The sequence below is a fragment of the Mustela lutreola genome, chromosome 1 (genome assembly GCF_030435805.1).
Source record: "Mustela lutreola isolate mMusLut2 chromosome 1, mMusLut2.pri, whole genome shotgun sequence".
NCBI classification, from domain to species: domain Eukaryota; kingdom Metazoa; phylum Chordata; class Mammalia; order Carnivora; family Mustelidae; genus Mustela; species Mustela lutreola.
This window is the reverse complement of record NC_081290.1, coordinates 100,515,720-100,529,517: the sequence shown is the minus strand read 5'-3', so window position 1 is coordinate 100,529,517 and position 13,798 is coordinate 100,515,720. Positions and strand designations below refer to the sequence as shown.

Below are 13,798 nucleotides of genomic sequence, written 5' to 3'. Positions count from 1 at the left end.
TCGTGGACCTACGATGTGATCAAGAAATGGGGAAACTAGGCTTTGAGTAGTCATGCCTCCTTGGCCCTCACTCTGTGGGGAGGGTTATACCATAGGAGGGACAGAGGAGGCATCATGAGAAGCACTGCTTGCCTGAGTCTAAGGGAAATGCTATCCAGTATCACCTTTGTAAGTAATTTATGAAAGGTACCAAAAGGAGCAAAAACCAACCAGAGAGCATGGTGTCATAGAGAACTGTGTTTTCTGTATGTATACAAAAATTGTTCACCATGTACATGCTTATGGGGGAGAGAAGACTGAGAACAAAGACATGTTTTAGGAAACTATAATCAAAGTGTTAAGTGTTCTAGGACTTGCAACATGACACGCCCTTGATAATATATTGACTTTTTTAAGTTTTAAAGCCCAGCTAATTTCTTCTTTCCTAAAGCATAGTCCTTAATGATAAATCTATGTGCACTTTGAATGATGAATTATTTTTTTTCTCTTGGGAAGAGAATGTGCCTAATTATTAATAGAAATGTTAGGTGGTTATATCCAGCTGGAAAAATTCTAAAGATCAGTGAAGAGTAGTAGAAAGAAATAATAGTTCTTACTAACATTTGCTTATACACCCAGGAGGCTTCTGAGTCATGGAGTTATTAATGCCCCTAGTACAGAAAGGAACATAGTCGGTTCTTATTTAATATTGTAAAAATATTTAACATTTTAATAAAGTTACATCTGTTACTTTATTTTTCCTGATTAAACATTCAGATAAATATTTTAATCTTCATTTGATGAATGGAGACACTAAGGCTCAGAGAAGATAAATACCTTGCCCAAGGTCCTACAAATACTGAAAAGCAAAACTAGGTTATTCTGAATTTAATATCCTCATTCTTTTTTTTTTTTTTTTAAAGATTTTATTTATTTATTTGACAGACAGAGATCACAAGTAGGCAGAGAGGCAGGCAGAGAGAGAGAGGAGGAAGCAGGCTCCCTGCTGGGCAGAGAGCCCGATGCGGGACTCAATCCCAGGACCCTGCAGAGAGCCCGATGCGGGACTCAATCCCAGGACCCTGAGATCATGACCTGAGCCAAAGGCAGTGGCTTAACCCACTTAGCCACCCAGGCACCCTTTTTTTTTTTTTTAATAAAGGCTTCAGTTAGTTTCATTTTTTAAAAAAGATTTTATTTATTTATTTGAGAGAGAGAGAGAGAGCAAGCATGAGGGGGGAAGGTCAGAGGGAGAAGCAGACCCCTGCTGAGCAGGGAGCCCAATACGGGACTCTATGCTGAGACTCCAGAATCATGACCTGAGCTGAAGGCAGTCACTCAACTAACTGAGCCACCCAGTCACCCTAAGATCCTCATTCTTTTTTTTTTTTTTTAAGATTTTATTTATTTATTTATTTATTTGACAGAGAGAGAGAGAGAGATAACAAGTAGGCAGAGAGGCAGGAACAGAGAGAGGAGGAAGCAGGCTCCCTGCTGAGCAGAGAGTCCAATGCGGCGCTTAACCCAGGACTCTGAGATCATGAACTGAGCTGAAGGCAGTGGCTTAACCCACTGAGCCACCCAGGCACCCCCTAAGATCCTCATTCTTAATGGTGGGAGCAGAGTCATGCACAGTGAGAACAAACTACCTGGCTTTGAAGCTGAACTCTAATACAAGCACCTCGGTAACTCTGGGTAAAATATTTGTCCTCCCAGTTGCTCGTTAATATAGTGGAGATGCCAGTTCCTCCTTCCTGGGATTGCCGTGAGGAATAAGTGAACTAATATGCACACCACACTAAGGACAATACCTGATACTAAATGCTGAATAGGGGGCGCCTGGGTGGCTCAGTGGGTTAAAGCCTCTGCCTTCGGCTAAGGTCATGATTCCAGGGTCCTGGGATCGAGCCCCACATCGGGCTCTCTGCTCAGCAGGGAGCCTGCTTTCCCCTCTCTCTCTGCCTGCCTCTCTGCCTACTTGTGATCTCTGTCTGATAAATAAATAAAATCTTAAAAAAAAAATTCTGAATACATACACCGCGCTTTTCTGTTCTCTGCAATGGGCAGAGAAGACAGAGAAGAGAATCCTGAAAGTAATTCAATTTCTCACAAATTAACCCTTCTGATACTGATACTGTTTCGCAGTTGGAAAATGGTCACGATCTCTTGGCAGTGTGGTCTCATAACAAATGAACGGAATTGGGTAGGTGCTAAACTGTTAGGATTGTCACAGTAAGTTATTTCATTGCAATGCCTTTTATTTATTTATGTACTTTTATATGTTTATTTATTTATTTCAGAGAGAGACAGCAGGAGCGGGGGTGGGGGGTGGGTCATAAGCTTGGAGAAAAGGTAGACCATGATGAATACAGAAGCCCCATTATGATTGGTAATATGGTATTTTGGAAACCAAATTCTGAGAGCAAGCTTGTCTGTAATTTAATTTGTAAGTAGTGCACCATAGGGGTAGTTTCTCTCCCTTCGCCAAATGCTGGCCACCTGTTGGGTCTCACCTAAGTCACCTGTCTATTCAGAGAAGCATCACTTGGCATTACTTGGCTCTGGGCACCAGACTCTCTGCCACAGTCCTTAACAGAATTGTGACATAACAGGCTTTTGGTATAACTGTTCATTTAATGTCCCCATCCCCAGTTATGCTGGAAATTCCATGAGGACCGGGAGAGATGGTGCCTGGTACCCAGTAGTAAGGGCTGTATGGATGACTGAAAAAAATCAACAAGTCAATCAGTGGACACATTTATGGGAGGTTTTTTTAAAAAGCTTTCCCAGATTACATACACAATTGAATCAGATGTAGTAAATCAGTATTTTTGTAATCCCTTCTGGAAAATATGGTGTTCTTTCAATTAAAATGGAAAATAAGGGGACTTGATGATCTCATAAATCAAACCCATTTGCTTTGTTTGTTTTGGGACGGTCTGTGAGCAGCTTGCCTTCTCTCACACCCTTCCCCCAGGAATCCCTTTCCCCAACTTTTCATTCTTCCCTCTCCCGTTATTTTAGTAGAATGACAGAATTTTGTAGAATGATAACTATTATCAAATTCTATAGTAATATGCCTAAATGAAGTCAGGGGGAAAGTGGTTTAAAAAAATCTTTACTGTACTTCATTTATTTCAAGCCAACATTAAACTACCTCTTGTAACCAACTTCTCATTCCTCTCTAAAGGAACGTAAAATTAATTACATGCAGAATAGAAATATTGTTTGTCCCACTTAACAAGTAAAATTGAGTGAAAAGCCTCTTTAAGAGTAAGCATGTATGCAAAAATGCCAGAGAATGTATGAATCACACTTAAGGAAAAAGTGATTTGACTACATGAAATGTTCTGTAATAGGAAAATGATGATGTCTCTTTTAGAAGAAAGAACACGTCCTATTATTATAGTTACTAGAGAAAAAAAGTCCTGTATTCTGAGAATTCTAATGTACATAACTGCTAACTTCAGAAGAGAGAAAAATTCATAAAAATAATTCGTCTCAACTTTAACCTGCAAAATGATTGAATTGCTGTAAGATACTTTCCCTGAACTATTAATTAATCTGGAATCAGAAATCAATCACTTCATTTACTCTGAGTATCTTTCCTTAAAGTCTAAAGTCAGAAAGTCACAACTATACTGGATAAAAGGACCACTGAATAAGTTCTGCTATAGGAAACTTCTAAACTAACCAACCAGAAAACAACAGAACTATACCATATTCAAATCCTTCAGGAATTTGATTCAGAGCCAAGGAAGCCAAAGAAAAGAGGGTATTTAGTTGTTACAGTAAGTGAATCAAGAATAAAAAATATTGAGTTTATCGAACAGTGCACTGAACAGACTTGAATAAACAGCTTGACCTTTGGAAGTCTGAGAGCTTCAATTTATCTGTTCTCTAAATACACTTACAATAAAAATGCCATTAGAAGTATGCTGTGAGGATTAATGTCAGTGAAGACCATGAGATCTACAGATAGGAGATGAAAAGGAATTCTAAATACCATAACTATAAGCTAATTAAAATTTAATGTTCCTTAAAAATCACATAGCTATCTGGGCTAGACTCGTAGATGATACACTAATCATTTTTTATTAGAAGATGATAATGCTAGCATCATTTTTTATTTATATTATATATTGAAGTTTAAAAATAATAAATTTCAGGAAAATCCATGAATAAGATCTTCTGATATTTGTCTTTTGCTTTGGAAATAATCCCTATGACTCTGGAGCCTCAGAAATACTCTAGCTTGCCGAGACAAAATAATTGGTTCTTAATCCTGAAAATATTTATTATTATTTTCATGGTAACAAACAGACAAGGCTGTTAAGTGCACCAATTAGACTTTTAATGTACCCTGTCTCTGTCCCCAGATCTCTTCTTCAGTGCTATTTGCCCAGTAAACTGTCATTATGATGATTCATTTTTAGGGTGCTAATTAATGTGAAAATGTGGAGAGAAGAAAAATGTAGGGTTCTAATATCACTAATAAAAGTTGAGATTTTGAAAGTTCTGATACACACATATAAGCAAAAAAAATTTTTTTGTTATATTCAGTTAGCCAGCATATGGTACATCATTAGTTTTTGATGTAGTGTTCAAAGATTCATTAGTAGTGTACAACACCCAGTGCTCATCACAACACATGCCCCCCTTAATACCCATTACCTGGTTATCAAAAATTAGAGACAGCAATTAATTTTGTCAAAGGAACTAACGTTTAAAAGATAGTTTAAAAGATGGTTTAAAAGACGATTCTACCACAAAGTTATTTTTAAAAGCTTCCACTTTTCCAGTATATCTGAGATGTAGGGTTTAATGGTCAAATATTTAGATATACACGTAAATATATGTAAGTATATATGTATAATATGTATGTATCTCTTCATGTATGCATGTGGGTGTGTGAGAGAGAGAGACAGAAAGACAGAGAGGGATCATGAATAATGGGACACAAACAAAATGCTAATTACACCTTTAAACTAACAAGATCTATTGCTGAGAATTACAATAGTTTGTGTTCAATACGATTAGCTAGGGAAGAAGAGGACAACTTTTCATACATATAGGTAAGACTTAGCATAAAATCCCACCCTAATTGCTTTGGCTGCTGACAACAAATTGGAAATTATGGAAACAAGAGCTTTCAGAAATGGGAACTGAGAATGCTAGAAGCCGGTTGACTCGAAAATGAGACACAGCTGACTCTATCTCTTAGAGACTTAGAAATAAATAAGTGCAACCCCTGGTCTCATTTCACAAAGGAAATGTGAAAAGGGTCTTCCAAAGGCTGCCCATGAGATGGAAGGAAACTTAGCATCCTGACCCCAGGGCAGCGCTCTAGGGTGGGTGAGTGGGGAAAGAGCCAAGGGACAGAGAAACATTTTACCTTCCTGTGTAATTTTGCATGTTTGTGTTCTTCCTATCATGATTTAACTGGCTTCTCCTCCCTGCTTAAGGGTAAACCTGGGGCTCATTTGCTGAAACTCCTCCAGTGTGATACTATTCCCACAGACAGTAACATGTATTGAGCATCTGTAACATTGCCTTCACTTTAGAGACATTATCTGGTTAATACTGCAAGGTCTGTATTTCTATTTACACCTGAGCCTTAGAAACATTTAACTTGCCCAAATGAGAACTGGGATCTGACCCATTCATTCTGTCTCTGACTATAGAGTCCACACATTTCCCCTCCATACCACACTGCCTTCCACATTTCACAAAAGAGGCTCAGGAGCCCTTTGTAGACTGTGATGCCAGAAAGAGCTAGATTGGGGTTCACTGCCATGGTACTGCTTATGTAAGTCCTCTCCTAATACAATCGGAAGAACTGGAAGACCATTACAAAATAAAAAATATTCAGATTAGCAGTTAAGGTGACCCACATTTGAAGGAAAATAGTGGGAAAAAAAAAGTCACTACCAAGTTTATTGGCCAAAACCAATCACCAATTTTGTCAGTCTGAATGGATGGAAAACAAATAAAATACATTTAAAAAAAATATTTTTCTTTCATATTTTAAAAGAGAAAAATCTTTCTATTTTCTAGTTGTTATTCTGTTGTGTTTCTGATGGCTAGAAAATCATATTTTCCCCTAACCATTATCTGAAAAATATTTTCTAAGCCACAAAAATACTTCTTTGAAAGTGAAATTGTAATGTGGGAAAAAAGTTTTCTCAAGACAGTTTGAGGACATTTAGGTGCTTTAAAAAAATTATGTCACTGTAAGCTCTTGTCTTAGAAAAGCAAATTGTAGACATCCAAAACATATTTCATATACTGAATCATAGAATTATTACTCTTTTTCCAGCTTTGTTTTTACTGTCTAAATGACTTGCAGTTTCAGTGAAGGACTCATGGTTTTGCACTTTATTTTCCTAAAGATAATATAGCAAATATTACAAATGTTAGATAATGACTAGTATTAACAGAAATTTCATCCACAAAGTTTTAGGTTAAATTCTATGGAGTAGGAAAATCAATCGTAAACTACGTTTTGCTAATACCTTCATAAAAGTGTGAAATTATTTAGCTTCCCTAGGTCTTATAGAAAACACTTTAAGATGCCACAAAGATGTATAACAAGACATAAAACTGCAAATATTAACTATTTCCTTGAAATATAATTTAACCTTGGTGACTAGGACAAGAAAATGTCACATTCCTTTCTCTTGCTAAGGAAATTGCATATTTCCTTTGCAAAAATAAAGAATATGTAGTCTTCATAAACATGTATGTGACAGTTTTAAGGTTGTTTTGTTTTAGGTTAAAGGTTTCTATAAATTTTCATGATTGTCCCAAAGCTGAAAAAAAAAGAAGCAAAGAAGAAAAAGCAAAACATTAACCTTAAGGGTATAAGCTTTGTTCTTCACCAGTGTTAAAAACATTTCTCTTATATCCATATCTGTCCTTTCAAAAATATTATCTTGACTTACCTAACTTCAAAATCAATCTTAGAATGAGTATAATTCCAAATTTTTATGTATCCCTCCATGATCTACAATGCTCTTATAGAAAGTTAAGCTTTGACCTTTACCAGGATCTGTGAAGCAAACAGATACGCATTTTATTAAGTGGTAAACTGAGCAGTGACTTGGGCAGTTTACTCCTGAGGAGTATTTGGTTTGTGGACTAACGGATACCATAAGCCTTGGTTGAGGACATCAGTTTTACTGCGAATTGAGTAATTGTGGAAGCACAGAGCCTTGTTTAAGATACAGATTGATCACATTTCCAGAATTTCACCAAAATAAAATGAAACTAAAGTTTCATTGTAAAATCCCCCTGTCATAAAGGCATTTAATCTTCACATCGACCCTAACAGGTGGAAACTGTTACTGCCTTCCATTTACAAACGAAGAGACCGAGGCCAGAGAGTTCAAGGACTTTGCCAAAATTCATGTGTCCTGTAAGTGGCAGACTCATGCTTTTTGCTAGCCCCTCTGTAGGTTTTAAATAGTGATTGTTAATTATCATCTTATTGGAGAAGAAAAGATGGACAAAATGGAAAAGTCCCTAGCAGGTCTACTCTGTATGTCAATATTGGGCTGCTTAAGATTTCAGAATTTTATCCAGAGTGCATGGATTTAAAATTTTCTGTTGAATGCAAGCTGATGGGAGTCCAAAAATCCTGTGGGAGACACGGGAAGTCCCTAGCTCAGCCAGTCCCTGGCTCCTTGTAGACGGGCTTTGTTAGCTGCCCCTGTGATATTCCTGGTCTCTGTGAGGTTCCAGATTGAAAAGCCAGTCAGCACTGTTGGGGAGCACAGAAAAGCAGCCTTACCTGTGGGAAGATACTAGATGCTTTGTCCAACCAGTAAATATGTTGCAGGAGTAGATGTAACCACACACATAGATACGTCTGTGTAGAGTTGTGGGGGTTTCTTATTTTATTCCCCCTTCATTATTAACAGTACAATAAAAGTGTACTACTAAAGCTTGGCAAGAAATTAAATGTTAAGAAATTAACAGTAAAAAGAGCTTACTCCTAGGTTCAGAATATTCCAATAGGTTCCCTCTGTAAGAATAACTTTTGTTAATGAGAGAAGTAACACATGTTACTTTTGCCATGCCAAGAATAAACTGGAGTGTATTTTGTTTATCACAATTAGTGTTAAACACAACATTTTTCCTATTCTATGTATAAGAAAGATATAGTTGTATTCCTATAAAACTTATCAAAAGAAAATGGAAAATTTTCTAAGAGTTTCTATTTTATGCATCATTAAAAATTAAAATATTTGGATCTTTTGCACCATAATTTCCCTACATTTCAAAAGTATACGTAGTGTTTTTATAAGTATGTAAACTTTTTACTAACATTACTAACTAGAATGATTTTGTAATTTTAACCCTTTAAATGATCAGAAATAGTCTATAGAACTTACCTTTTGACCATTCACCCCTGGAATTCCAGGTTCTCCAACAGAACCCTAAGAAAACACAGGATTAAATTAAGCAGACGAAATCATAAAATATTTCAACTTTATATTTGTATTGTATTAATTATGTGAGTCATAACCTTACCTTGCTAAAACAAGCGCAAAAGGTTAAGGTTTCAGATACATATCCACGGAATTCAGATATATAGTAATGTAAGCAGATTTATCAAGCATTCTCAGAAACCATGGAATTGAATTTAACCATGTTTTTAAATATCCACTTAAACCTAATATGATTTTAAAGAAATTTACATCATAAAGTGGGATCCACAACTCTCAGAAGACCACATGGCTCTAAATTTTGGTGCTTTTAAGAAATAAACAGGCTTAGTTCCATCTGGGAAAGCCTAGCAGTAGCAGTAACTGTTGCATTTCAAGAGTTTAAATGCCATAAAACAAAAGGTAATTAAAGTAACAACCACTTGTTCCACAAAAAATTAGTCAAAAAAAAGCACTTAGGCTATAAACTCAAATTTGCTGTATTTGGAGCATTTTCCCCTGGACTTTCAGGGAGTACATTTAAGCCAGGAGAGTGTGAATATGTCTTCCAACAACTGGAAAAGGTGTTACAAATGTTAAATACTGACTAGGAATAAAAAACAGCACATCAAATATTAAGTAAGTGTGTGCGTGTGTGTGTGTACACATGGGCACACGCACACTGGGGTGATAATGAATAGTTGGACGTAGGTGGGGTGAACTGAGAATAAGAAAGCTAATAATCACCTGAGAAAATCTATGACATTTACCTGAATATAAAAACATTAACAAATATTTTCAAATAGTGATGTCATTTCCCCTTTCAGGCTCCGGAGAAACCATTTTTAAATAAAATGTGTTTATTCTTTGTCTAGCCTAGAAAACAGATTTTTCTTAGTTTATGTATGAAATAAAATTTCTTTAATAATAATGGGAAAAGTTTTTTTAAACAGTAAATACAAACCTAAAGCTGCTCTAAAAGAGGAAGTCTATTAAAAATATAGTCACTATAAAAATATACAGCCATTATATGCAAAACAAATTGAGATGGCCAGTTCCTTAGTGCTTTAGGTAATTATATTGAGTGGGTCATTAAACGACTTCCTGAAGCCTCAAGCAGTAATTTTACCCTGGTTGCATGTGGATTAGGGTAGCTTTACAATTTCACACCATGCTTAATAGAGACATTATTGCAAAGGACAAAGTGTTCTTATACACAAGTTGTCTCACAACTCATTGGCTTTGGACTTGGTTTTGTAGGATTATATTTCAACAGATGCCGCGTGCCCAGCACTTGGGGGATAAAAAGTCTCTATCTTTGGTGGATTCCAAAGATAAAGAATAATCACTTTTCCACCTGTTGTAATGCAATTGTTTTCTTTAGTTTTCTGTAGGTTAGATATCCTTTTCCCCCCACTGTGAGGTGGGAGTTATAATAGGGAAAGGGACTTAGCAATATTTTGTTGGCAAAAGGCCATCTACCTACTACTGATATATTTACTACTGTATATTGATGTAATTTTAGAAGTGCTAGACCACCTCCATCAGAATGTAATGGTGAATTCTGATGACTGGAAAATGACAATCAGGAAGTCATTTTTCAGATTACCTTGCAAAGGGAAACACTTGTGGACCAATGGAATATAGTTACCATACAACAAGCATGTCTTCTGTTCTGGTCTGTTCTACGATCATTTGGTCATAATACTTGAGCAGGACCATGCAATCGATCTGCCATGTCCTATGACCCTTCAAATTCTGAGCTTTGTCACAATGCTTAACATTAAAAATTCAGTAATGTAAAGTTCGGCAGAGAGCTTAAAAAGAGTTTACTCTGGATTTATTGGATTCCCTATAATGGAGTTGATTAGAAACCTAAGGGCTCACACTAAATGATTGTATTTTTAGAAAGAAGAATGCACAATCAAGATGTTTCAGCATGGCTTACAGTAGCTAATTCTATTCACCTCTCATGCTAGCCATTAGGCAATGCAAGTATAATTACTTCCCCGTACTATTTATACTCTACCTTTTGTCCTGGAGGCCCCAGAGGACCCTAAAAAAAGAAAAATTATTCAATTAACATAATAATGTAACCATTGAAACTTAAAGGACCAATTAAAACTGTCCTAGTCTGCAAGCTTCTCTATGCTGTGCAGAAATATGCTGATGTTTTGTATGCCAAGGAAAATGGAAATTATTGGTTGGAAGTACACAATAGGTCTTCTCTCTTGTTTTCTTTTGAAAAACACTAAGTATCTGTAGTAGTTTTTCCTTTCAAAAAAAAAAAATCTTTGCTGTTCTGGTGCATCTTTTTCTTCAAATACCTGCAAATCCATCACCTCCATCTCATTTAGAAAGCTAGAGTTGTTGTGGCTAGAAACAGAGAAAACGCAAGGCAGTTCCCAGAAAGCAGCTCGTTATGTGACTTCTGCATCTGCAAAACTTCAGTAAGCAGATTTGCAAAGGGAATCACTGAATAGCATGACAAAGGAACATATTTTGTTCGATTCTTCCTCTTATGAAATGTGGCCAACTGACTGGCACAAAAACTTGTTTACAAACTAGGGGATGCCAAGGTCAACTGTGGCACCGAGGGTGTACCAGAAAAGGAAACAAAAGATGCTGTCAGTTGTCGATAACCTATGACACTGGGCACACTGGAGGGGTTAGAATTCTGGAAGATGGATGGGAATATTTACATATAAAATGGAAATATAGCAGTTCTGAGATTTAGCTGTTTTTCAACCACAGTCAGCATTGGGATTCTGTTGGCTTTATGTAGAATTAGATGCAGGTTTGGGATGGTGGAAAAGAGCACAAAGACATCCAGCTATAATTCTGACTATTTATGTCTATTTTTACATAAAACATTGAGCATTTTCCTACTAATTCAAAAATTCTTTTAATGTTAGTATATTTTAACAAAGTTACACTTTATAAGTGATGGTAAATGATAATTTATGACTTCATGTTAACTAGTTCTGTATTCTGTTACATCTAATGAACGGCTAACCTATTTTCAATGTGTGACATTTCAGTTAATCAGCATCTTAATTCATACTCTGTAACATTAAAGAAAGCATAGAGTGCACATTAGAGGGAGAATTGGTCATGCATAATTTTTATTAAAAATACACCACGTTTAGGACCATTCAGAGAATCTGTTCCTCATAAATTATTTTGTAATCCTCATAGGAAGACTAAGAATTTCCTCACAAAATCAGCTTTAGGTTATTGAAAGTGCACAGTGCAACATCACTTTTCTGTGTTTCTTTTTTATTTACTCAACCAGCTAGCTTCTTAATGAGCTGGGTATCTGGCATATCTTTGTAGTCAGAGAGCCTTCCTTCCCATTTCATGCCTCCTATTTAAAATTCTCCCTGTGTTCGATTTTGCAGAGAAAATTGAGGCTATCAGGTGAAAATTCCCTCACCATCATGTCTCTCATCAATCCAAACCCACATGGACCTCCTTCCTAGCCAGAGGGAGAATAGGCACCCCCTCCTCTGCAGACAGATACAACCAATACACTTTGGAATCCATCCTTCCCTCTGTCCTTGGGGATCTTTCTCCATCAATTATCCCTGCATCTGTATCAGAGCCTCCTGCTTTCCACTAGGTCCTTCTCCATAGCCCATAAACAGGTTTAATCATCTCTCTCTTAGGTAAATTGTTTGGGAAGTGAATGCTAATGCTAAGTAAAGGCAGAATTTGGCACTTGTAGCGATAGGGGAGCTGAAAGTAGAAGAAGACTTGGGTTTTATTGTGGTCTATAACTCCATCTGCCCCACCATCTCCAGGGCATTTCACTTCTTAAAATGTTGATGTTAGGAAGGAAATCCTATAACAAAAAGTACATTAATTCAATGTTTAGACTGAGAATGGATAAGTGCAATTCGAAAAGGTTTGTTTCCATTTAAACCTAACCTTGCCACTTGAAAAAAGATTGTGCAGTACAATTGAGTTTTTCACTGCATTGATGTATAACTCAGGAAGGGAATATTTCATTGAAAAATCAGAGCAAATTTGAAATCAAGCGTTTTAACAAGCAATTAACATTTCTGTATTTTCTAACTTGGTCTCTGTTGCATGACCACATTAAAGTAAAGATTTAGAAAGACGACCCATAACTGTGAAATCTACAAAATTATATTGCCTATTTTAACACAATATTTCATGAAAATCAAAGGAGAGCTATAGAGAAAATAGATACAAAATTTTTCTTCATGGTTAGGAAACTACTTCTATTTTTGCTAAACTCTAAAAATAAAAGTAGTTTTAAAGATGTAACATTAATTTTGGATTGTGAATACAAGTCTTGTGGATTATTCAGAACTATGTTGCCAAGGATATATTCTCAGCTACCAAAAATGTGCATACAGTCCTTTGATCTCACTGGCAGGAAAAATGGTAGCAAGCCAAGGACAGTGTCATCTGTTACTAGCAGGGGAGAGGGAATTGACTGGAGTTGGATAGAAGGCACAGACATACTTCTAAGTATACACACACACACACCCCAAATAGTTACTTTGCTGATCAAGATCTTACTTATATGTGTATTTTGAGTGTCCTTCGATTAATAAACCCATTATACACCCATGACATTGCGGTCATTAAATTCAAGTTTACAAATGAAAGCTTCACTGCTCAAAAATTGACTTTAGGGACTCCTGGGTGGCTGTCAGTTAAGTATCCGGCTTTGGGTAAGGTCATGATCCCAGGGTCTCAGGATGGGGCCCAGCACTGGGCTTCCTGCTCAGCAGAGAACCTGCTTCTCCATCTCCTGCTCCCTCTGCTTCTGCTCTCTCTATCAAATAAATAAATAAAATCTTCTTAAAAAATGGATTTTGAAGTTAGAGTATGTTATGGCCAATTGATTAAGATATTTATACTTGACTAGTTTTGTGGTTTCTAGAGAAAATATAAATTAATAAAGTAACAAGCAAATGCCATATAACCATTCATTAACCTATCTAATCCTCTTAAATTAATTTATATTTTCAGCCTGCTCAAAAGTCATTACGAATAATGACTCAGATGAACAATGTCATAAGTTCACTACTCATTGGTCATGTTAGTGCTTTTATTATTCCCAAAATTAAAGACAATTTTTCTAGTGTTGTAAGATTTCTAAAATAATTCCATTATTATTGTCTCTGTAATTTAAGTGTGGATTAAATAGTTTTCCAAAATAAGAGTCAATTTTTCACCATTTTTATTAATCAATAAATTGTTCCTTTTTAGATATTTTCTTGGTGGGCACCGTTATGTTTGCATATACTTTATAGAGACTCAATTTAAATGGGAATAATCTGGTCCTTCATTATTCAAAATAATTTCTGTGCATATGTCTCAAGATTAAAAACTGTTCACCATATAGAATCTCA

General features: G+C 36.1%; 1 protein-coding gene across 1 annotated transcript in view; it reads right to left on the bottom strand.

The window, feature by feature from the left end:
* COL25A1 (collagen type XXV alpha 1 chain) overlaps positions 1 to 13,798 on the bottom strand; it is a 473,496-nt gene that overhangs the window by 94,269 nt on the left and 365,429 nt on the right. Inside the window, exons 11-12 of the mRNA XM_059171218.1 lie at positions 10,438 to 10,464; positions 8,376 to 8,420 (exon numbers count right to left, since the gene is read on the bottom strand). Coding sequence (XP_059027201.1) covers positions 8,376 to 8,420; positions 10,438 to 10,464 — 72 coding nt within the window. The remainder of the gene's footprint in view (positions 1 to 8,375; positions 8,421 to 10,437; positions 10,465 to 13,798) is intronic.